General features: G+C 37.6%; 2 protein-coding genes across 5 annotated transcripts in view; one reads left to right on the plus strand and one right to left on the minus strand.

The window, feature by feature from the left end:
- Positions 1-21,890, plus strand: part of LOC136267132 (uncharacterized) — a 40,495-nt gene extending 18,605 nt beyond the window's left edge. Inside the window, exons 1-9 of one of the 3 annotated variants that reach the window (XM_066062201.1) lie at positions 388-799; positions 10,835-10,904; positions 13,191-13,282; positions 16,966-17,055; positions 17,107-17,272; positions 17,321-17,522; positions 18,159-18,339; positions 18,743-18,934; positions 21,654-21,890. In XM_066062201.1, the coding sequence (XP_065918273.1) occupies positions 757-799; positions 10,835-10,904; positions 13,191-13,282; positions 16,966-17,055; positions 17,107-17,272; positions 17,321-17,522; positions 18,159-18,339; positions 18,743-18,934; positions 21,654-21,724 (1,107 nt within the window). In that variant the 5' untranslated portion in view covers positions 388-756 and the 3' untranslated portion in view covers positions 21,725-21,890. Of the gene's footprint in view, positions 1-387; positions 800-8,490; positions 8,610-10,834; positions 10,905-13,190; positions 13,283-16,965; positions 17,056-17,106; positions 17,273-17,320; positions 17,523-18,158; positions 18,340-18,742; positions 18,935-21,653 lie in introns of those variants that run through there. The other 2 variants (XM_066062200.1, XM_066062202.1) reach the window with 2 other exon arrangements.
- Positions 21,891-22,101: 211 nt separating this feature from the next.
- Positions 22,102-24,645, minus strand: part of LOC136267136 (endophilin-B1-like) — a 43,956-nt gene continuing 41,412 nt past the window's right edge. For both annotated transcript variants that reach the window (XM_066062208.1, XM_066062207.1), the window contains exons 7-10: positions 24,333-24,399; positions 23,338-23,435; positions 22,348-22,453; positions 22,102-22,266 (exon numbers count right to left, since the gene is read on the minus strand). In XM_066062208.1, coding sequence (XP_065918280.1) covers positions 22,159-22,266; positions 22,348-22,453; positions 23,338-23,435; positions 24,333-24,399 — 379 coding nt within the window. In that variant the 3' untranslated portion in view covers positions 22,102-22,158. The remainder of the gene's footprint in view (positions 22,267-22,347; positions 22,454-23,337; positions 23,436-24,332; positions 24,400-24,645) is intronic.

A 24,645-nucleotide genomic window follows, 5' to 3' on the forward strand; every position in this document is an offset into this window, starting at 1 on the left:
AAAATGCATGCTTTGGGTTTGTGATATTATGAACTCTTTTGTTGATACTATTTTAGAAACCATTATAATTTACAGCTATATACATGTCATTCCAAGTGTTTGAGAGCACATGTTATTGTAGCTATAATTGTTATGTGTGCAGTCCTCAGTTTTACTCTCATGTACTAACTTATGACAGTCTTGAGTTTTTTTTAAACAACAAAGTGTCTCAGTGGCTGTACCCAGACATGGTAGCTACATATATTCTATAATGTGTTGGATATAAATGCCATTCAAGAATAATTGAATTTCCTATTATGACTGCACTGCACTCACACTATATTATTGGTAAAATTGCTGTAATCTTTGTTGTGCATGCTCTACTGCATGGACTTTCACAGTCCAGGGGCAGATCTAGGATTTTTAGAAAGGGGTTTCCAGTGGTAATGATTCTTAGATACTTCCTGAATGTTAATTACCTCATATGACTTTGCCCCCCTTATCTTAGAGTACTGTTCTGTTAGAGTGCTCTGTTAATTCTTGTTATTGACATAGCAGTATACCTTACAGAGTAAATAGAAGAGGATGTAGAAGGTGATGGTAATAGTGATAATGGAGGAGAAATGCCAAGTAGCTATATATGAAGAAGCAAAGAGTTGATAAACAAATCATGACCAGCTATAAAGCTAGCTAAATAATTGAGCTAATTATAAAGATTCAGGAGACCGATCTATCATAGCTAACTACATAACTATTAGTGAAAATATGACATATTAAATGCTAGTGAGCATCAAAGATCAGAGACTCTGTAAAATAGTAGGTAAGTTTTATTAAATTTCAAGCGTTGTAAAATTAAAACCTTATCAGCATCTGGGGGCCGTGTCCCCAGACACCCGCATCTGAATCCTACTAACAACACCTTATATTAGTGTGCAAATCACAATATTAAGGCATTTATGAAGGCTTTGAGATTTAGTAGGGTCAAAAACTGTGATTTCATGACCAACCTCTGGCTAACAAAGTTTGATGGTTTAATATGGTACTTTAGGGTATTTTAAACAAAATGAACTCCCACGCTGCCTTTTAAAGTCTGGGGAAAGTTCAGTAGAGCCAAAAGTCTAAAATGGATACTAGCTGGCATGCGCAAAAATAAAATAATGATAAAAATTCAAATAAATGTTCTTTTTAGACTAATTTGGGGTATAGGAATCCATTTCTGATGTTATTTTTGTGATTGGATGTTCCTATAACCAAGAAATTTAAGTTTGGTAGCTACTGGAACAAATAACTAGCTAGCTGTTTAAGCCTTGTTCCTTCAGCTCCACAGTCAGTAGTACCTTTCTTGACAGAGCACAACCCCCTTGACAGAGTTAGCTGACTAAAACTAGTTGATTGTCAATTCTTTGCAATGAAAAGCAATTAATGGCTGATACAAAAAATTGTCAACAACATTGGTCGAATTCAAGTTGCTCAGGTGAATAGAAAGCAACTCTCTCAAAAGCATGAGGAATATACTCCAGCACGTATGCGCAGAGACGGGAATGCTGTACAAGATCTAACATCATGCTTCAACATTGCTTTCCATTTGATCCAGTATCACCTGCTCTAAGCACCTTACAATTAGCTATTCCAGCTACTCCTGAGTTCATTTGAGACTTCAAGAAAACCAAGCAAGATGGGGAGACCCAGCCGATAAAAATTTTCATGGATGAGTGCATCTATTCTAAAGAAAAATCCATCCATGATCACATAAAATATAGTTCGCATCTCACCTTTGCAGGAATTCCATCAAGAAAAGTCTCTGAAAGACACTAAAAATAAAACAAGGAGAAATGGATAGCAGGACACTAGCATCCTTGTTGATGTCAGTGGTCTACTGTCTCTACCTGAGCTCATGAATCATCATATATCTGAAAAATACCTAACACTGTTTAATCCCAATGGTACTTTCAGAAAGACTCAAAAGAGCAAACTTCTGCAGAAGTTAGCATTACAGCCCCTTGATGTTGACTCCTACACAGCATTAGTGGACATGATGTAGCGCCTAGCATCACCTACAGGTCAAGAGTGATGGGTCTCCATACACTTGGGGTGGCTACACCAACAAAATAGGGTCTGTGATCCTGGCACAGCATGTCAGTGTTACCACCATCAATGATCCCCATGACTATGCTGAGTCCATCAAAGATGATGAGCATGAATTGCGCATTCAGGGTCAAGGTCCCATAACCAATGTATATATGAAGCCAGCTGATCTGTTTCCCATGGCCTGCAAATTCAAGACAATTATCTGCACTGCTGACAACAAGAAACGCCTCCAGGCTCTAACCAAAACTCATCAGCTCTCAGAACTGTCTAAGTCTATCAGTCAGGAACTAGTCTATCAGTCAGGTACTAGTCTACTCAGTGGGTGAGGACTGTGTGAGTCTGTCAACTGGTGACACCAAAGAAAGCCTGAGCTTTAGTCAGGGTGAGACTGACACAATTATGCTATCTGTTTATGCAGCTCTAATATCGATATCACCTGGCTATAGCAATCTCATAGTAATTGATGCAGAAGACACAGGTGTGTACATTCAGGCTGCAGCCATTTCACATGACATTCCAGGTATTATGATACCTCTAAGAAGCAATTTTCTTTTCTGCAGAGGCATGTGTACTGAAGATTTTGCCAAATCTCTTATGCCTTTTCATGTCTTGACTGGCTGTGATGCCAACAGCTGCTTTTCTGGGTACGGCAAGATATTCCTCTATGAAAATTGTCAAAAAGTACTGAGGCCTGTAGCCTGTGATGTCTTGAATGACCTAAAGTCCTTTGCTATCTGCTACATCTATATATGGAGACACACAAAATTCCTCTCTGAATCTAGCCCATGCAACCAAGTGGAAAAGACTAAAGAAAAAATCTTGATGCGTTTGCTTCCTGATGATGACAATCTTGAGCAGCATATCAAATGTGCCATTATGGTGCCAACTTTTTAGCCTACGTTCAGTGCCACCCTGACCTGAGAAGACATCCCTCTCCTACAGGTAATGGTTGGGAATTGGTGATTGGCTGTTGCAGACCAGTGCCTGCCCTTCCAATTTCACTTCCAGTCCCATCAGTGCAACAGGATGGCCCAATTCAGAACTCAATCTGAAGCTACATCTGAATCTGATTTTGATACTGAACTTGAATCATCAAATGAGTTGGATTCATTGGATGAACCTGGAATTAGACTTAACACACTATTTATATGCATTACATCTTATTGAGCAAAATTCTTAAAACTTTACATTAACAGAACATCCAATCACAAAACTAACATCAGAAATGGATTCCTTGACTCCAAATTAGTCTAACAAGAACCTTTATTTGAATTTTTATCATCATTTAATTTTGTGCATGTCAGCTAGCTAGTAGCCATTTTGGACTTCTGACTCTACTGAACTTTCCCAGACTTTAAAAAGCGGCGTGGGAGCTCATTTTGTTTTAAATACCCTAAAGTACAATATTAAACCATCAAACTTTGTTAGCCAGAGGTTGGTCACGAAACCACAATTTTTGACTCTACTAATTGAATTTGAGAACAATTTCAGTGGTCCATGCATGATTGTCATTAAGTAGATATCAATAAATGAAATTTGTAAATTACATCTCTAATTACAGATAAATTTATTTAGTTGCATCTTAAAAATAAATGAATTGTGAAACTATAGTAGATTGTTTAATGTTTCGGCTGAATGTTCTATTAGAGTATCTTGTGATTCTTAGCTTTACTGCAACAATAGTGAAAAAGTATCAGTGTAGCAGATGAGCATTGGTGAGTATGATTTGTGTGTTATGTCCTATGAGTTTATAGTAGTAGTTAAGGAAGAATCAGTATACAGTAATAAGCTAGTTGCCTAAAGGGCTGGACAGCTGTTCTGAAGTAAGCCCAACTCCAAAGGGGTTTCTGGAACCCCAAACCCCCCCCCCCCCCCCCCCCCTAAAACCGCCCCTGACAGTTATACCACTTTAACAATATCATGTTTACTTCTATTTTGACTAAGCACAGATATGCATAATTTATCATGATAATATAACATACTCATGATTGTTACTCACTATCACTGTTGTGCTATGGTATAGCACCTGGATGTGCTAAATTAGTCAAAATAGCACCTTTAAGTGCTAAGTATACCATATAGCACTTTAGTTTTAACAGTGTGGAACAAGTTAGTCACAATTGCTGTGTAAACACTAACTCTTCTCTAATTAAATTTTGTGATTGTATATAGCTAGAGCTATTTTGCCTTCTCCAGAAATCATTTCTACATACAATACTATAATTATATTGATGCTGACTCCTGGCTTGCTATTTCCAGATACAACTAAACAGCTGTTGAATTTAGTTGGTTCTGTCCCAGTTATTCGATTTGATGTTAACAAGCTGATTGTGTTCTCTTTATCTGCGTGATCCTACATTATGAACACTGTATGAACATTGAAATAATTATACTGGTTACCATATACCCAGTATAGTTTTCCCATATGCAAACTAATTAACATTCTCAAAATCTTAGTTTATTGTCACAGCTTTATATGATGATGACTTCGCACTATTTACTCAGATTTTGACCGCTTGACATGCAACTGATAACTCTGAATTATTGATTTCTAGTTAAACCTATGTAGGCTTAACCATGTACCCGGCAAGTGACATGGCTATATGTCGTATTTCTTGTACTTTGTGTGACAAAAATCCAGGCAATTGTGTAGCTATCATTGTAAGGTAGCTACCTCAGTAGAGGTGTTGGTAGAGAAGAAGTTGAATGAAGTGTATTAAGTACTAAGGTCAAAATGCTCTAATAGAGCAGTTCAAGATTCTAATAAAGCAGTCACAGTACTCTAATTATTGCCTCAGTTACTATAGTTACTTGTATTTCTGGCTATGCCACCCCTTGCAAAACAATCTGCAATGAAGGAACCAAGCAGACTTGGAATTGTGAAAAAAATTAATATCTAGAAATCATTGTAGGGAACAGTTTAGTTTGATCATGCTTTACAACATCCTACACTTATCTACCATCAGAATATATTCCCAGAGTTTCACTCCCAGACATCACAATATCAACTACAAACCAGATCAAACCACATGTTCAGATTAACTGAATTGTTCTGTAATACAGAAGTACTCCTTCTTGATGTCATTACCAATATCATGGGACGCCATATTGTCGAATGCACCACAGCAGAACCTTTCAAATCATCAGTACGAAACTTACTATGGACTTCATAGTTAGCTATATCTGCGTACGTATGATCTTCATTTTTGAAGTTTTCACAGTGTTGATAAATAATAATAAAAATTAATAATGATTATAAATTTGTAGAATGTTACAGTACTTAGCATTTTAGTCTAAAAGTAAAAACAATTAAAGCCTCTGGCATCATTTAAAATAGGAACAGACAAACAACCAAGAGTGGCATGAACGTGGCAGTCTTGGAAATCTTCATGCAAAGAAGCTATATACATATAAAGACTTGTTACATATACACCTACGTACGTAACTTGAGATTGGGAGGTACTATAGGCTGAGCTTCTTCTGTGGTGGTACTTTAATATCATATTGTCGTCATAGAACACTTTCATGTATATATGTATATATATTAAAGCGAAAATCTGGTAAATAAGAATTACTTTTAAATTTTGGCACAAGATGGATATTAGTAGTGCAAGGTATATGGAAGATAGACGATAACAAATGTAGGAATGTCAGTAAACTAAATCAAGTGGCATCAAAATCACCTGATTTGGCTGTATCACCTGAACAATTCGGTAGTTGTTTTGATTCACCCAGTTCACATGAGGCCTGTACAGCTCACAATGTAGGGATATTAAAGTGGCATATCACCTAGCTTTAAAGTTTGATAATAAGTTAGTGTCTCACAATGTTTAGAAGTGGGGCAAGTAAATGAGTATGCATGGGGTATGGTTATATTTATACAATGCACCATGTAGAAACTGCTATATAGTACAAAAAGTGCAAAACTTAATATTAATGTGCATTAGCTTACTAGTGTCTGTTGGAGACATGACACATGTAGAGCAACATGCGGTGATAGGGAGTTGGATGGGAACATGTTATTGCCCCCTCCCTTACCTTTCAAATTAAAAAATACAATCAAACATTGCACAAGCTTGAGAAACTCTAATAGAACTGTCACCACACAATCATTTTAAAAATCATTATTGAGGACTTATCTCAGTGAAGCCATACTTCAAAGAGTTTTCTGAAACTGTATGGTAATTATTGCCTAGATGATAACTACCAGTAAGGTGTTTAATTGCCATCTGTTAAATATTCCTGGCTAGATTTGCAAGAAAATTAAGCTACAGCCCCCAGATCCCCCCTCCAGGGGTGGATCTGGGATTTCCCTAGGGGGTGCTTAGCTGGGGGGCTAAAAATGTGGCAATTGGTTGATACATTTAGTAGTGCAGTGTAAGCACACTTATCATGAGGAGCATGCTTTATCTAAGGGGTCTTGGGGTATGCCCTCACAAAAAAAAATTGCAAATTTAGCTTTCTGAGATCAAATACCTTTTTTTCACAGCTTGGCTTCTTTTTTTTTTGCGGATAACATTGACAGAACCTTATTGAATAAACATTGCATGTGAACCACTTCACTCATTGATTGATTTGATTTGATTGATTTTTAAATGCAACCTCAAGTCAGTTTCTTCCCTGGCAGAGGAAACAAAAACATAGCATATATACAAACAAACAAAAGTTACAACTTCACATATACAGACACAGCAAAAAACAATTACAAGCACATGCACAAAACTAATTACACATACGGTATAGTATTAAATCAAGGTTTTACACATATACAAAAATAAATCGTCTTTGAAGGTTGAAGATGTCAAAATATCATTCAGTATTGCATTTCACCACTGAGTGGCTTTAAATCTAAAACGTTTAGCATAAGAAAGATGACATCTTGGTGGCTGGGCAAATGGCTGGGTAGTACAAGTAACTTATTGATGTTGATGACCAAATGGTATGGATGGAACTAATGGGATATAGTTTGGCTGAAAATACTGGTGATGCATTGCACAAAGTAAATGATACTTCCCAGTGGTAGCCACTGTAAACTATGGAGATGGTGTGAGACTTGGTCATACTTAAGAAGACCCAAACATAGTCAAACAGCTTGATGTTGTAAACATTTTAAAGGATTGATACGCATTAGTCATTGTAAGGGGAAGACCCCAAACTGGTAAACAATAAAGTAGGCAAGAAAACACCAAACTCTCAATAAGCAACTTCAACAAACTTGTCTTAAAAATCAATCTCTGTTTGTTCAACAAGTATAGATGATGTGACATTGATTGGCACACCTTGGAGACATGGTGAGACCAAGAGAGAGTATCATCAAAAATAAGGCCCAAACACTTCTGTTTACATATATACAATGGTAAGAGGGATATTATTCACAAATATTTCAGGAGATGATACGTTGACCAGGAACTCTAAACCGCATCACAAAGGACTTCGAAAGGTTCAATTGCATTTACTGACTTGTTACCTTAAGATTTGAATTCATCAAGGTACCTGTAGAAGCATCTTTAACATCTGGAGCAGAACAAATCAGTGTCGTATCGTCACACCAGAACAATGAACTTGAGATGGCAAATCATTAACGTATACCATAGACAATAGGGGGTCCAGAGCACTGCCCTGATGTATCCCACATTTCATAGACCTCCAGTCTGAAAAATTAACCATACTCTTCACATAGTGCCAATGGTCATATAAATATTTTGAAACCATTTTAACACATCTGGATGGATGTGGTCAAATGAATCAAATGCCTAGTGAAAATCCAAAAAGATGCACACACCGCCTTGCCATCATCCAGACACTGAACAATAAAGTCTACAGCCACTAAAAGAATATCCTCAGTAGATTTTCCAAATGATAAGCACTCTGGTGTGGACTGCACTGCTACAAGTACTCATTATTTTCAAGCGATGGCAGCTATAGCTTTCATATAGTTAAAGGGCAGAGCATAAATACTACAGTATGGTTTGAGTACAAAGTTGAAGTTCAAGGGGTATATATAGGATTTGGTCTTTGTCTTTATAAAAGATGGATGTTCTATTAGAGTAGTTGACTGTTCTTTAGCTAGTAGCTACTTGTTGATTCCTAGAAGAGATTAGCTCTTCTCTTCTCACTCTTTCCATGTTTTCATTGCCCACGTATGCTTTAGATGCACTGTAACTTCTATCATCTTTCTAGCTCAGTAGTAAAAAAATTGGAGGGGATGCTTCAGCCCCCCCCCCCCCTAACTCCGCCCTTGCCTATCCACTCCTAGTTCGTTCTCGATTCCATTCTACTGAATCCAGACGCCAGTGGCAGTGTGGATGTCCCCGAGGTGCTACTGCTGGGTGGTCGCGTCCCGCGGCGCCCGTCAAGCACTAGAATTGGCCCGGGCGGGGCACACTGTTAGAAATGATGACGTAGGGAAGCTGGCTCTATTAATATTGGTATGTTGATTTACATAGCTGACAATCCGCAGTCGCTTTCGGTTACCGCCAGGACGAGGAAGGTAGCTACACCGTTGAAAGCCGGAATGTCACAAGCTCACTCTCCGTCCATTGGTACTTAAAATATGTGCGTGTGTGCATAACTATACTCTATAGCTAGCTATACGTGTACAGCTCTGATTGCATATGTCAGTGTAGCTATTTGTGTGCCATAGCTACCTCCAGTTGTCTTCTTTTACAAGCATCTGCATGTGACAGTGTACCCTGAGACTAGGCCCCCATGCATCATTTTTATATTTTTAATTTGTACTTGTAGCTAATTTGTGACCCAGTCTGGGAAAACCGGTCTTATCGCCTATTTAAAAGTATCGAGAAACGTCGGCTTTAAGTATTTAGTGTGTTGTAGCTCGTCAATGGTTGAAGCTATGTACACCAAATTCAATTTTCACACGTTTTACATCAATTCCTTACCTTCCGGCCAGAGCATCCCACTGTGCAAGTAGCCAACAACTAAGTTTCCCGCCATTTTAGACAGTTTTAAAACCGAGGTTGACTATCAGGCGAGCTGCAGAAGGGGTGGGAGGCAGGGGGCCTGGAAGGCGGGAAAGATGGTGTTCAAAAATTGAAAAGGAAGGCGTAGGGATGAATTAGGCCAACTTTTGGGCCATTGAGGTATCAAAATTGGCTTAAATGAAAGGAAATTCACAGCAGAGGTACTTATTCAACACCACAGAGCTGTACAGCCACATACAGTCATCTCCAGGCTGACCAGAGCTCCATTAAGGCCCCACACCGCACATACAGATCGCCACTGGGCTTGGGAAAAGCAGCCAGCAAAACCAGACCACTCAAGTCTAGCTGATTTTGATTGTGGAATTAGGTAGTTTATTCATGTAGCTTTGTGTCCTGGGTGGAAAATCGAATCTGCTGACATGGGCGATATAAGACCGGTTTTCTGGGTCACATTTATTTTTCGTGCTATTTGTATTAAAGGATAAAGGCTTGCATAAACAGTATGTTAGCTATATTGTCTGACAACTTGTAATCACTAAACTTAATGATCAATCAATCAATCGATATCAATCAAGCAACCAATGAATCAATCACTCAATTGATCAATCAGTGTATTTGTGCCATCATGTCCAAGTCCATGACTGATGATCATTTAATTCATGTGCATGGTGGTCATTATCACTTGTAATTTATCTTGTATAGGTATATGGCAAGTAGACAAACCAACATTCATTGCATATAGGGACATGCCATGCAAGCCTATAACCGGCTGGCTTGTGTTTCTTCTATATACCTTTATGACTGAATCCTGCAAGCCACAGTGACTGCAAGCATGCATGTATATCATTCTGCACCAAACTCGAAAATTTACTTATAACGAAGAAGTAAAATTAGTTTTTGTAAGTTAACAATCAATACGACTATATATACATGTACACTGAGCGCAAACCTTGTATTCTTTCCAATGCATTTAACTATATATATATATACAAATATAACACTCTGGGTGCAAACAAGCTGTGCTGCTTTGTAGAGACTATGCAAGCCTAGCTGCTATAGCCTTGCTTTAAAATGTGTTCAGATACTTTTGAGTCCAGTTGTGCTCACTAACTTCATAATGCCAAATATTTTGATTCTCTCTATGGGCCTGTTCTGCTACTCCCGCATACTCAAAACTGAATGGTTCATGAGACCAGGCCAGAGGAGGTTGAGGGGTGTATGTATATTCAAGGCACTTGGTATTGGTGAGCCTTGTTTATTAGTTGGAATGTATATGGCCTACATTTAGTGCTTTGGAATACTTGATAACATTCTGAGGTGTCATTGTTGCTATATACATTTCTTTGAGGTCATGAGATGGATAATGACATGTGACCACTTTCTCTACCAAGTGGCATGTGTTTATATTTCAATTTGTGAAAACATGCATGGCACACATGGTTGCATTGTTACCATAAATGGTATTTGTCTACTACCTATATATAGATATTCATAAATTAAATTACTTGCATGAATTAGTCACAGTAGAAAGGATTCACTATGGCATAAACAACAAAATGTCATGCATACCAAAGCTCTTGATATGTCTCCTACAGCCATTTTTGCAAACTATAGGGTTTTGATCAAATATTTATACCATGCATGCACCTTTCTGCATTTATAGTAGTGTGAACAATGAGTAAATGGAGGCTAGCGTGTATATTGTGCATGTAGTATGTATAATGTGCATATATAGGTACTGGAAAACTATTCCAGCCTGCAAATAAGTACCATATACATACGTAACTTGTGCTGAGTATAGTAAATTTATGTATTATACTGTATAGTTGGTGATAGCATCAATGATTCTCATTCCGATGGCAAGGCAAAGAAAGTCACGTGGAAAACAAAGCATCAGTAAGTTTAAATGTTGTATTTGTGTGCGTGACAGTTGATGATAACATCTGAATATTTGAGGTATTTGTATTATGCTGAATGGCATATGCATGTGGCTATATGCAACACGTACCTTGAATGATGCATGTACTTACTTTGAAATACCGTTCAGTTGCTATATGTGTACCACATGGCTGAATCACACTCAAAGCATTAGCATGTGTATGTGTACAGACTGCATGTCTGGTAAGCACATTAGTTAAACAATAATGACTGAACTCAAGACCTTGTTTACATGTATAGCAGCCTACCACATGTGTGACTATAAGAGTAACAATGGTTGCCTTGATAGCATATAGATTTCCAGCCAATTGGCCGTATCAAATTACCTGCTTTTAGTTCTCATTAAATCTGATGAAAGACCATTTTCCTTAACTTTAATTTTAAAAACCCTGTAACACAGATCTTGAATTATGTATGCACTTTTCCTGGTTCAAAGTACAGATTGCCACATGAAGGTGACTTTTTAAGCATTCTTGTTCATCAACGGCTGCTGTATACTCTCACTGATGAAATACATTGACATGCACAAACTTGTTGTGCTTAGTGACAGATACAGATTTCTAAAAAGGGATTTCATACATGTGTGTATTACAGTAGTATAGAGCTGAGTCTAGTCAGTTACCTTGCTGTAGTAGTAATGGAAAGTCACATAGCTATGAACACATTTAGGTAGGCCTTTGTAGAAGGATTTGAGTGGTTAAAAAAATTACGAAAGAAGCATGAGTGGTTAAAAAATTACATAAGAAGTATGATTGGTTAAAAAATTACGTAAGAAGTATGAGAAACCCATTTCCAAACTATAGACTTGATCAATACAAAGTAGTTGCTTAATATTTCAATGTGGTAGGGTAAATGTATCGGGTGGTTTTATACTAAAGGAAGGTCCAATAAGTGTCTTTACTACTCCTTTGAACGATGAACTGATTTGGTGGAACCAAGTTAAAAAATATTTCAATCAAATAGTGGCAGGCAAGGGTAATCCCAAAAGGAACCCTTGGAATCCCAAAAAGAACCCTTGGAACCCCAGAATTTTTTGTAAATAATTACTATGACTGATGAACCCATGCATACCGCATCTGAAATGGCACCATGCACTACAGCTATATCAATTATCATCTGAAAAGTGAAGTATCCATTGCGCTTCTTTGTCAGCTATGTTCAACTCATTAGACAGCAGTACGAATCAAGAACTGTTTGAAAAGCACCTCTGCAATCCACACATATACCGAAAGAAAGAAATGGTGCTGCCGCCCCAGCTATATCAATTATCGTCTGAAAAGTGAAGTATCCGTTACGCTTCGTTGTCAGCTATGTTCAACTCATTACACAGCAGTACGAATCAAGAACTGTTTGAAAAGCACCTCTGCAATCAAAATAGCTACTATGAAAAATACGGATGATTTCCATTACGAAGGGAAGCCATCACGTGCTACCACCAAATCAACACTTTTCACTGTCAGCAAAGATGAATGGGACACAAAGGAGGACACTGGTAAGTCCATGAAGAACGCATTGTACATACTGCGGTATGCCAAAAGGCACCTCTCGGGCTGAAGTGACGTCCAACCGTGAAAAAATCAAGCCCGTAGCCTTATCCATTATCGAGTTATGCTTGTCTGAAGGCATCAGTCAGTCAATTACTCAGTCAGTAGAAAATTCCATTAAATAATTTAAAAAAAAAATTCTGTAGCAACTTTTTGAAGGCATTTCAGCTCTATCTGAAAGCTTCTTTGAGCTTAGTTTGACTTACCAATAGTGCTTCATCGTCATCTGGGAAAATTGAGACTGGTTTTTGGGTGATATTATTTCGTGGGCCATGCCTACTCCTTTGTGATCCCTACTATACAGTACTATTGTACTGTATGATGCATGGGCACAAACAAATGATTCCAAGAAATGGAAAATCTGTTTAAGCACCAAAGTGCAAACATGTTATATAAGTTTACACTATATGTATAGGAAACCAATATTGTACATGCGTGCTCATCTGATCCTTTCAATTAAATCAAACACTAGTTAATTTTATTCACTTGAATATCTCCACTTTAATATGTGCCATCCTGGGACCTGGTACATACACATACTAAGAAGTGATTATGGGCCAGAAATCTTGAATTGGTGATGGGCCAATTTAAATGTCTTGTAGGAAGTAAACTTGAGGATTGATATGGATAAGCACGGTATTTATATGTGTAATTGTATTTAGTATAGCTTTTGTAATGTGTGTAATATTAATGCTTATAGCCCACAAAGAAAAAGAAGGGGTGGAATGAAAGCTAAAAAGGAAAAGAAACAGAAAAGAAAATATTTTAAGGAAGTCAGTGTATATGAACAGGGTAAGCTATAGTAAAGACATTCTTACATTATCTTGTTTTTCACTATATAGCACTCTTATAATATCCTTCAAATGCATAAAATTGATGACCTTAATACCAGGCCTCTTTTAAAACATGCACAAGCCATCTGTTGTAGGTTAAAGTATAAAATAAAGGTTTATCACATTTGATCATCTTTGGGATAATGTTATAGCAATAACTGCATACGCTATAATATAGTGTAATGGCTTTACACACAACACTTCAACTGGTAAGGGAATGTCTTAAATAAGCAGATGTGGTGAACAGGTGAAGTGTGCTATATACACTCAGGTGCTCTATGCTAAGTTGAGCATTCCATAAAGACCAATTGTGAAAATGGTAAAATTTTATAGTTTGCATGTGATTGGGGCTTAAACAGATACTGCAAATACTCAGGTACTCATTAAGGATTTTGGTAATCGAATAGTAAAATTGGTACTCAAGTACTCACATGACCCAGCTCACATGATGCATATGCCATCAGGGAGTGACACAATGAAGGCTATGGTATTTGATTGACATAATTTCTTGTCAGGAACACTGTAACATCACTACTTTAATACGGTGTGCATATCATTGTTGTTACTTGAAAAAGCTATAAGTAGTTTAAAGTCAGTATAAAGCATGTCATATGGGGATGACTACAAGTAGTTAGTATTCGTGAGTATTCGATCATTAACTCTAAAGAGTACTCAAATACTACAAAATCATGATCATTTCAACCCTACATGCGATAGAATCTTCTGGTAGCTATAGCTTAGGGTACACTGTTGACATTGGTGACTCTGATGAAGAACATCCACGTACAACTGCATGCTAACCCTGATGTGAGCCACTACTGTCAACTGCCATAAGGACATCAACAACAACTCACCACCTCACTTGTGATTCCAGTGTCATGACTCACCAACACTCTTCCATGTTTTGCAACCACCATTGCCATCTGGCATTTTTCATCTCCTCACTGGCTGTCATTGACCCTCTTTGCTGCAAATCGTCGACATTGAGCACCGAGGCCACCACCCAGCCATGTCATTGTCAATTCTCAAGGAATCACCAACAACTGTACAACACTGCCTTATCTACATTGACATTTCAACTGCCAAATTACTGCTATCTCACACACACTATAGTATGCTGGCTTTCATTGTCACACACTGTAGGAGTGTCCCCGGCCTTGATGGATCATCACCACTGATGCCACTACCAGCATGCAAACCATAAAAATATAGCCTGTCTATAAGTGCGTGCGTGTGTGTGTGTGTGTGTGTGTGTGTGCATGCGTGTGTACTTAGTGTGTTGTATACTGTATACCCTAAATATTTTGAGGAGGAAATTTTTTGCTGATTTTACAGTTTTGGGGGTCATTAGTGAAAATTTTATCCTTAAATATTTAGACTTCCATATAGTCTAATACATTTTGGGAGAGTTCACAAAAATCTGTGAAAATTTTTATTTTTCACAACATTGCTCAACCTCGAAAAATTTGCCCCTCAAAATATTTAGGCTATACGGTATCAGCTGTACTGACTTAACAGTCAAATTATCAAGAGCTATGTGAAGAAGCCATGCTATAAGTGACAATACTGAGACTACTACACACACCTTTTCATGGCTTTATAGCTATAGCTAACACTGTTTCATTGATTGCAAGTTTTCAGACTGGCAATATAGCTACATACCATATGTAGCTATAGGCTATACATGAAAAATAAATTACAATAAAAGTAGCTATGATAGGAGCCTAGCCTAGTCTCAGGCGTGCAGATCCAGATGTGGGGGATCGCCAACGGTTTGGGCTCTTGTACACTATATCTGAGAAATCCAATTAGATTTCCATTAAATATTTAGAAATCCTGAAATTGGAATCATATACTCAGATATTTTTGTTCCCATTTGTTCTCAACAAGTGCAAGTCAGTATAGCAGTATTACGATACTTACTGAATTGGAGTACTTGTTGAGACTCCTGTGGTCTACTGTTTCATCTGCCAAGTAGAAGTAAAACATTTTATTAATAAAAATTAATGTTGTATTTAGTGAAATATGTAAATATTGGGACTTTCGTACACAATTTGGGGGTACCCTTGTGCAGATGCTTGGGAAGGCACAGTATAGCAAGGTAAATGATACACCCCACAATACCACCAGGCACAGTCATACACATACACACACGCACACACACATACATTAAATGAAGAGTGAACGTGTGACATTCTGGTTTTCACATGGTGTAGCTCAGTACTTTCCTCGTCCCAGTAGTAAATGAAACCTTGTCAGCTATATGTAAATCAACATAGCTAGCTACCATTTTTCTTCCCTACATCATTAATTTCTAACTCAGTCTTCGCTTTGTAGCTAGCTACAAATGTTCTTTGCATTCACATTGTTATCAGTGATTGTCCAAGTCATCACATAGTACGAACTCTCATACTGTGACGAACTCACCTCAGAACTTGCTAGCTACCTGCTTCTCAGATCCTCAAGGTCCAGCCACCGGCAACACCTCCAGTAGCTGTCACGTACACTGCTGCAGCATCATGACCCTGCAGCAATTGGTCAGCTTTCCAGCTTAGGCACTCCATCTGCACCTGTGAGTCGGAAACCTAGCCTGAGTGTCAACAAGGAAGGAAAATTTGTGATAGTCAAGCAACTGACTACACTGACGAGGCATAAAAAGCTACTGATATCCTTCTACATCGGTTGTCTTCAGCTGACAGTCTGACGGTGTCAAGTAGAAGCGCTCTCCCAACAGGCAGGAAGGTAGGGAAAACTCCATGATGACCAAGTGACAAACCACATTTTCCAATTCCCTACTAACTACGTTGTTGAACACCCTAATGCTACATCATTGAGTGCTGTGGCCCCAATGTCAAGGATGGCGTCACTGCCCACCTCGCCTCCCAACGATTGTGCTGCCACCCACTGCCTTGCTACTGATGAGCATAGCTTTGAAGCTGCAACACCCATCCTCGTCCCCTGCACCTCACCAACTCCTAATGCCCACCACAGCTCCAGAGGCCATTGTCGTACCACCCACTTTACAGACCCAGTTTGCAGCACTACTACAGCAATACTTACAGGAAGTTACTTCCACACAACAGGCCACTCCTTTGCAGACACAGCAATTTAGTCTGAGGCCAACAGCCAGCAAACTCTCTCCTATCATGGAGGAACCCCTGCTTTAGGAGTTTATAACAACCTGAATAATCATTCAGCATTCAAGCCAACCAGCACTCAATGCTCCTACCTGTGCCACACTGTCTGTGCTACCCCAGCCATTCCAGCAAATCATCAATGATGAGTATATGGGTTGATTTTAGTATGTGTTGCTAAGTATAATGCAACCATGCAACATCCTTGCACACACAATCGATTACAATGCCATCCTTGGCAACCTGCATATGATCTGGAATATTTATGCCATGATCCTAATATGTGAATATGTTACTAGCATAGGTGGTGAAAAGGGGAGGGGGCTGGGGGCTAGAATACCACAATGTTTAAATCACAAGACACACAATTTCAGGTGGGATTGACATATATATCATCTTGGTTTGTGCACCCTTTGAACTAACTGTGCTTATGTCAGTACTTATTTTACACAATATGTTAAATGCTTTTTCTTTCTTATATTATCAATTGCTGACATATCATGTGTAGATGATAAGAAACAGGATGATAAGTGTACTGAAAAGTCTGGAAGTAGTGGTGTCACCAATGGTAAAAGCAAAACATCTGATTCAGTAGTTGGTAAATATGTAGTACTTAATTCTTTCTCTATCTTGACTTTATTATTTGTAGATAAGAAAGGTCAGAATGATAATAAAGATGCTGACAGCAATTCAGGCACAGTTCTAAAAGGAATGGAGCTTGAGATAGCTACTGAATATAATGATACTATTGGTGTTGCTGCAATCAGTGATGAGACAGAACACAGAGTGAAGAAAGCAGTTTGTGTTATATATCGGTAAGATAGTATGTACCTTCATGTTATTTTGTGCTAACTACCATACAGGAAGACTAAGCATGCAACTGGATTTATTGGCTTAGTTACACTGAAAAAAATACCTCGCACTGTTCTAGTAACCAACCATCATGTATTCGAAACTGAAGATGACTGCAAAGCTTCTCTCATTAAAGTTTTAGGTCAAGAGAAACAAATCAAACTGGCAGACCTGATGGTGAATGGATCCTACAAATCTAGTCCAACTGACAAGGTTAGCACCATGGCTGGTGGTATATACTTGCAGTTACAGCTGATGAATACTACACTAACTATATACATTGTCAGAGGCATAAACAGGATATTCATGGAGGTTTCCATAATGATATAATTATGTATGCACGGGTATAGAGACACAGCTCTATGATAATAAATTTTTTACAGCTACAGATAGCTTCTGTCAAAAAATACTGTCCATAATACTCTATTTTATGGACTCTAGCTATTATAGAATGGAAGAACATGGTAATTATAAGACTGCATGTGGTTCTTGATAAAGCCAACTACAAATGCATCTATCAGTGAGTCTACCCAACAGGTATGAATGCAGATTGACTGTTTATTTTAAAGATATAGTGTCACTGTACGCAATAAGCTGTCAGTGTAGAGCAAAAAGGACTAAAAAAACTATGAAAATTTAATAAGCGAGATGTAAGCGCTCAAGGAGACATTAATTTCCCAGGACATTTTGTCTCATGTTGAACCTTGCATAGGCCCATGTGCACTTATCATCCATAGTTAATCACAAGAAATGTGTATACGCTTAATACAGAATATGTGTTTAATATACACGTGTGCTTAATAACAGTATGAACTCTTGATGTAACTGACACTATTTTTGTCATTATAGTTGGATTATGCTATTATTGAACTGCGTGATGATGCAATGAAGGAAAAAGGGATTGATGATATTACCCCCATACAGCTAGATGAGCCTGCTCCTGTTTTGGACAGAGATCTTGTTTACATTTTTGAATATCCAGAGAAAAACAGAGGAATTTACACATCAGTATCCAATTGTGTCAAAGCTGGTAATAAATTTATGTACTGTTTTATACCACATGCAGTACTGTGTTTATATGTGTGTGGAAACGTAATATATAAACCATGGCTACAAGGTATATCGTACTTATATACATGCTGACTCCGAAGTCAGAGGAAGTTTACTGTTGCTATTCCCCGAGACGTTGAACTATTACTGGCTGATCGCCTAGCACGGCAAGAGCTATTAGCCTGAGCTGATTGATCGTACTGGTGCCTGCCGCATGCTGCTAATGGGCATGACACGCTTCAGTGTAACCTGCCTCAAATCACAGGTGAGTATATAATTATATACTTATCGGGAGCCCATTTGAAGTTTCATGTGATCGTGCTATCTGTTTTGTGATGAGAGCATTTAACACATCATCGTCGTTTGTTTTACTTTTATTTTAGATCCTTTTCTGGCTTACCTGAATGAAACACAAAAAGGCTCATCTGGTTCTCCCATACTCAAAGCATCCAAAGATGAGTTGACCATAATTGGAATTCATAGAATGGGAGATAAAGAAGAAAAGCGACTCAATTTTGGAACGTTGTTCTGTGAGATAATCAAAGAGCTTCATAGTGGAAAACCCACTACTGAAGGTAATTGCACACAATGCATGCTTACATAGAAATTGCACTTTAGCTACATAAGTATTAGTTATATTGGATGTATGATAGTAAAGCTTTTTGTTTTGAAAACACACAAAAGAAAACCAGTCACAAGATTAAGCTATGTTGTGACATGATATGTGACATAACAATTTTCTATGCAATGACAACAAACATTCCTTAGGAATAATAACTTAATGATAATAGTACTGCTAGCCAATAAGTGGTGCCACCTAACATGTACAGTGGAATCCTGACACTCCTGAATTCTGACCCATTACTAAGGACATCCATTTAGGTCCCAAATCGTATTAGTAGCTTGTACACTCATAACTGAGGGTACCTCTTTACAAAAGACAAAAAAAACAACATCCCCCATGGTGTTCGTCTTAGAGGGGTTCCACTCTATAGCTATGGCTATTTTAGGTCTGTAACCCCCTTTGATTTGACTCTCTTCTAAAAGTCACTGTGGCTACCATATAATTTGCTTCATTTGTACATTTAGAACTTTCTTATTTTTGTTTCAAAACTCTGAGTCACTACAGTCTGCTAGAAATCTGAAGTTTGAATTCGATGCCTATTCCATAAACTTGACACTACACTAACTTCAACAGTGTCATATTGAGGAGAGATTCTTAAGCAATCTAACTCAGACAAGATCTGAAGATATTCTTCCTTAGACTGTTTGTGGACTCAAGGTGATGGAAGGAATTTAGAGGACAGGTTAGTTCAAGCATTACTCATCAGAACAACGTCAGTGCGGGAAGGCGTTACCATTAAAGAGGAAGGAATAGTACTCACTGGAGACTCGCTAACCCTCATACCTAGTTAATCTATTTCACTTGATTATCTGACCTCAACATGGATATGTAGTGGTACCTCTAGACTGACATAATCATAGCTAGGTGCAGGGGCACAGTTTGTTGAATTTTGCAAAGCTACCGTATGACATCAATTTAAATTATAAAGTCACTGTAGGTTGCACCTTTTTTAATTAGCTATTTTATTTCCATACTGGGAAGACATAATTACAGCATGGTTGATTTATAGTTTGACACTTATAAGCTCCTGTTAATAGTAAGAAACAGGGAAATTCATTCGCTAAATGTGCTTTAAAACAATGGCTATGCCATGTATTCAGACTTTAACCACCAATTCTAAAAGTGAATCGGGCACACATAGTCAGTTTGAATATTGATATGTACAAATGCTATAAATAATAGTTAGACATTGAAACACAGGGTTCTACGGAATTTAGAAACCCAAAAGGCCCTGTGTTGTGGTGCACAAGCGAAGCGAAGTTGCTACTACAGGGCCTGAGGGTTTCTAAATTCTGTAGAACCCTGTGTTTTGATGTCTAACTAATTTAGACCACAGCTTGTTCATGTACTTTCCCAGCTACTTGTTGTACCTTTCCAGCTGCTTGTAACATGATAAATGTAGCACTCGTGAGTAGAACAAGCCCCCTGTAATTTGTAACGGCACTTGCTATCCAGTTAAACACTCATGCGTTGTCAACGTTACAGGCAGGTAATTACCGTGTTTTGTATTGCCCCAGAGACAGAGACATAAACAAGGGATCTACAGGATTTAGATATATACCTGTAAGTAGCCAATGAAATTCGAGTATTTCAACTTGCTGTGGTCTAACTATAGTAAATGTTAAAATATTTAGGCTCTGTTACAGAAAAATAGATCAAAACCAAGTCATAGTAATTAATCTACAATCAAATTATTTTTGCCAATTCTTATCATTTCATATAGCATGTTGAGCATATACAGTTAGAAAGTAGACAGAGTATAAGACAACTCTTTGTTCTGCTGTCACTATAGATAAATATTTACAAATATATCTGAAGCATTGTTGACACAGGTTTCCTGCAGTAAGGGCAAGGTTTACCAAAGTTCTTTATTCTTGTAGCACACTCTTCACAAGTACTGGCATGACCACAAGGAAGGAAGATGCATTCAATTTTCTTGTCGTAAAATATCTGGCACAATCCTGAATCTATTAGTGCAGCAGTGGTGTTATCATCTTTGCTGCCCAACTTCTCAGTAAATACAGCAATACTATTAGATACCATACCTGTGCTTAACAGAAACTGAAAAAAAGTACCAAAAATAAACCACATGTCATAAATAATCTGGTAGTAGCTGTGTGTTGTTCAAGTTTGTGTGTGCGTGCGTGCATGCGTGCGTGCGTGGAAAACTCATAGACTACCACCATGAGTACATCTACGACTTGTAGGTATGTTAGCATAGTGAAGCATTGTAAGGAATGCAGTATGGGTGATTTCTACAAGTACAGTAATCTCCACTCTTTGAGATCGCATCTATTTTTGTTTGTTTTTATTACCACTGGCTTTTTATTACTTTTATTATAGTGGGTCTATCAATACAGAAACTGTTAAATTGTTGACTCAATAAACAGATATGGTAATGCCATGTTGGTATAACATAGACACATACACTCCTTACACTACTGGGTGATGATGCAAATACTTGCAAAATTTTGGTGGTATTGTACATAGGGTTGGATTATCATGCCAGAATACCATAATATACTAAAGATCCGTAACCTGAGTATTTCATGTAGATTGACAGAAATTGTGTTTATACTTTAGTATTTTTCTTTGTGTTGTAAGTATATGTATACGTTATATGAGACAAGTAAACAGATTCATTCTCATTGAACTGTTTCCTATTGTAGTTCCAGTGATCAATGATGAATTTCCCTATGATACTCTTCTACAACGTCTTCACCCACCACAGAGAAAATGACATTTCATTTTTGTAGTAGCTTTGTAACAATGACTGTTATTGGCATTTTGCCTTTGTGTACATAATCTTAAACATTATATATCATGATACTACTGTACTGTAGTTACAGTGATGTATTTGTAGTGTGAGTGTTTGTATTTTTCATGCAATTAATAAATCTGAAGCAGCATGCAATTTCAATTCAGGTACTATAATTATGTAGTGCTAGGGAGTGGGGATCTGAGTGGCTGCCTAGCAAATTCCTCCAGATCCCTGGAATTATTTACCAAATATTAGTGACAAATATCACAAGGCTGATTTAGCTGTGTGCACATGTGTGTGGTGTGTAAGTAAGTGCTAAACACATGCGGTGCAGCATATTCAAACACTTGTAATAATGACAACTATTAACAAGTACATATGCAATCTGCAGTCTGTAAATGTTAATGACGGAACTACTTTTTACTGACTTCCTGAACACAGCTAGCAGGAACTCGGCCACTTTCTCTACCAATCTCTACCTGGTAATACGTACCATCTGGATCTTTTGAGCCATTGCCAACCTAGTAAAGTACACCTGATACATACGTATAGCCAACATAATGACATATTTACAAGCTACACATACAGTATACTACCATTACCTGGCCAGTTTTAACAGTCAATTCTTTGTTAACATCTTTAGCTGTATAGTCACGGACAATTTTAATTTCAACACCATTTTCTAGCTCTACATCAGTAATAAGTTGACTAAAGTAAAGAGCAACACACAATGTAATTGCAATATCTGTTAAATCCTTATTATGTATTGTAGGAACTGAATGGGTAAGAAAGAATATGCGTACAGCATTTTATGCATATCTTGTAGCCCATAGGATATCTTCGATGTTTAGAATCTGGTGGCAGCTTGGAGGGGCAGGCAAGAAGCTCATCATTTGCTACATAATATTTTGGAATAGATGTAACTTAATGTTTTGCCATATCAAATGAATTACAGTGCTGTTTTGCAGGTTATTTAATAAAGCAAAGCTTGTTGTAGCTGGTTACAAAATTTATTTCATTTTCTTGTGAACACAACACTAAATTTGGAGTCATAACATTCCTGCACAATAATATGCAGGGATCTGTAAATAGGCAATGCAGACGACACATGCATACATATATATAGGAGAGATATTCTATGTGATGGGTATCATCAAGACTTCATAATATTAGTTAGTACTTTCTAATGAACTCTTGGTATCATTATATAACAATGAGTGACTTTACCAAATAATTATGTAGTTACAAGCCACATTGCTTCTCATTCTTCAATTACTGCAAAGCACATGTATACCATATATACGTATATAATGAGTTTTATGTGTATGAAATTTGTGAAAGAGCTGAGCTCACAAATGTTTTGCTAGAAGACTACAACAAATATATTCTAATGCATGCAACCAGGGTTTGCAAAGACACACTATTTGTACTGTAGTATGTAAAAGATACTGATGACATTTATGTGTCTACCATAGTAAGAATAAGATTTACTGCTAGTGGAGTTTGGCTGCTTCACAAATATGTCACCCTTCACATAAAACTCATGGTGCATAGTATAATAATAAGATATCTATCAGCCAGTAAATTTTTACTTGTTAATTTGAATGCAGGTACCAGGAACTCTGCCACACTTTCCATTAATCTCTACCATGAAATACCTATCATCTGAACGCGTTGTGGCAATTCCTTTCTATAATAAATATACATGAATACACATATTTTATCTCAGTAAATTCATGCATCAAAGAAGAAACTGGGAGTATGTATGTGGTAGGTAAACCCTGTAAATGAATGTTAACCCCAGTGTATAGAATGTGAGAGATGGTATACATTTACATATTCAGTTGAAAGAAAGAACCATCAAACTAAATCCACCAATACAGCAAAATTAAAGCCGTATAAATGCAAATTGCATCCTTACTGACACACTGTTTATGAACTCCACTGCTTCAAATTAGGGTGGGACAGAGACCAGTTAAACCCAAAATGCACTTGTAGAATAGTTATTGGCACCTCAGTTTTGCCTACAAGGCACTCTACTTGTTGGTGAGTTATCGCTAGATGCTGAATGGGTCAAGCATGCCACACTGGGGTATTACAACATAAAGTGTAACTTCACACACTTTCAGCTTGAAAGCAACTTTTCTACAAATGCTTAAACCAATTCACTACTAGATTACTAATGGGTAATTGTGTCTTGTCACTACAGTGATCACAATGGTAAGTCATCTATTGATTGCCTACATGGAGTGTCTATTCTGTGGTGTGTCATTCCTCAATTCGATCACAAATAGTCATCTCAGTTATATATCTCCTATAATGACAGAGTATCCTTCTGTTACACTAGCTGATAGGATGTGCTATGTGCTACAGCTGAAATATGGCCGGCACATTCTTTATTAGTCCCCTTGGAAACCATGTGCATAGCTTATAGTCATATTCCTCATAACTGTGCCATGCCTATCCAATGTATATACAAACACACACACGCACACGCACATGCACACGCACACGCACACGCACACGCACACGCACACACACACACACACACTACATCAACAAACACACACATCTCTAATTATATTACCTGGCCAACTTCAATAGTCATTTCATCATCTCTTTGTGCTGTATAGTTCCAAATTACCTTAATTTCACTGTAAATTATCAACAACACACATTAAATAAGTATTTAAATAATGTGACTTAAGTATTTACTGTCTTCAGTTCATGAGTAGGTGTGCCAGAAGAGAATTAAGTATTGAATAAAACCTGTTGATATAGAGTATAACTTTTAGTTGTAGCACAAATAATCAAGGATAGATTGGGGGGGGGGGGGGGAGGGTCCCTCCTCTAAATGTTACCATATAAGAAGTTACGTAGTATATAAAAGTTATAGTACA

This window comes from Dysidea avara, chromosome 9 (assembly GCF_963678975.1).
Source record: "Dysidea avara chromosome 9, odDysAvar1.4, whole genome shotgun sequence".
Classification (NCBI taxonomy): Eukaryota; Metazoa; Porifera; class Demospongiae; order Dictyoceratida; family Dysideidae; genus Dysidea; species Dysidea avara.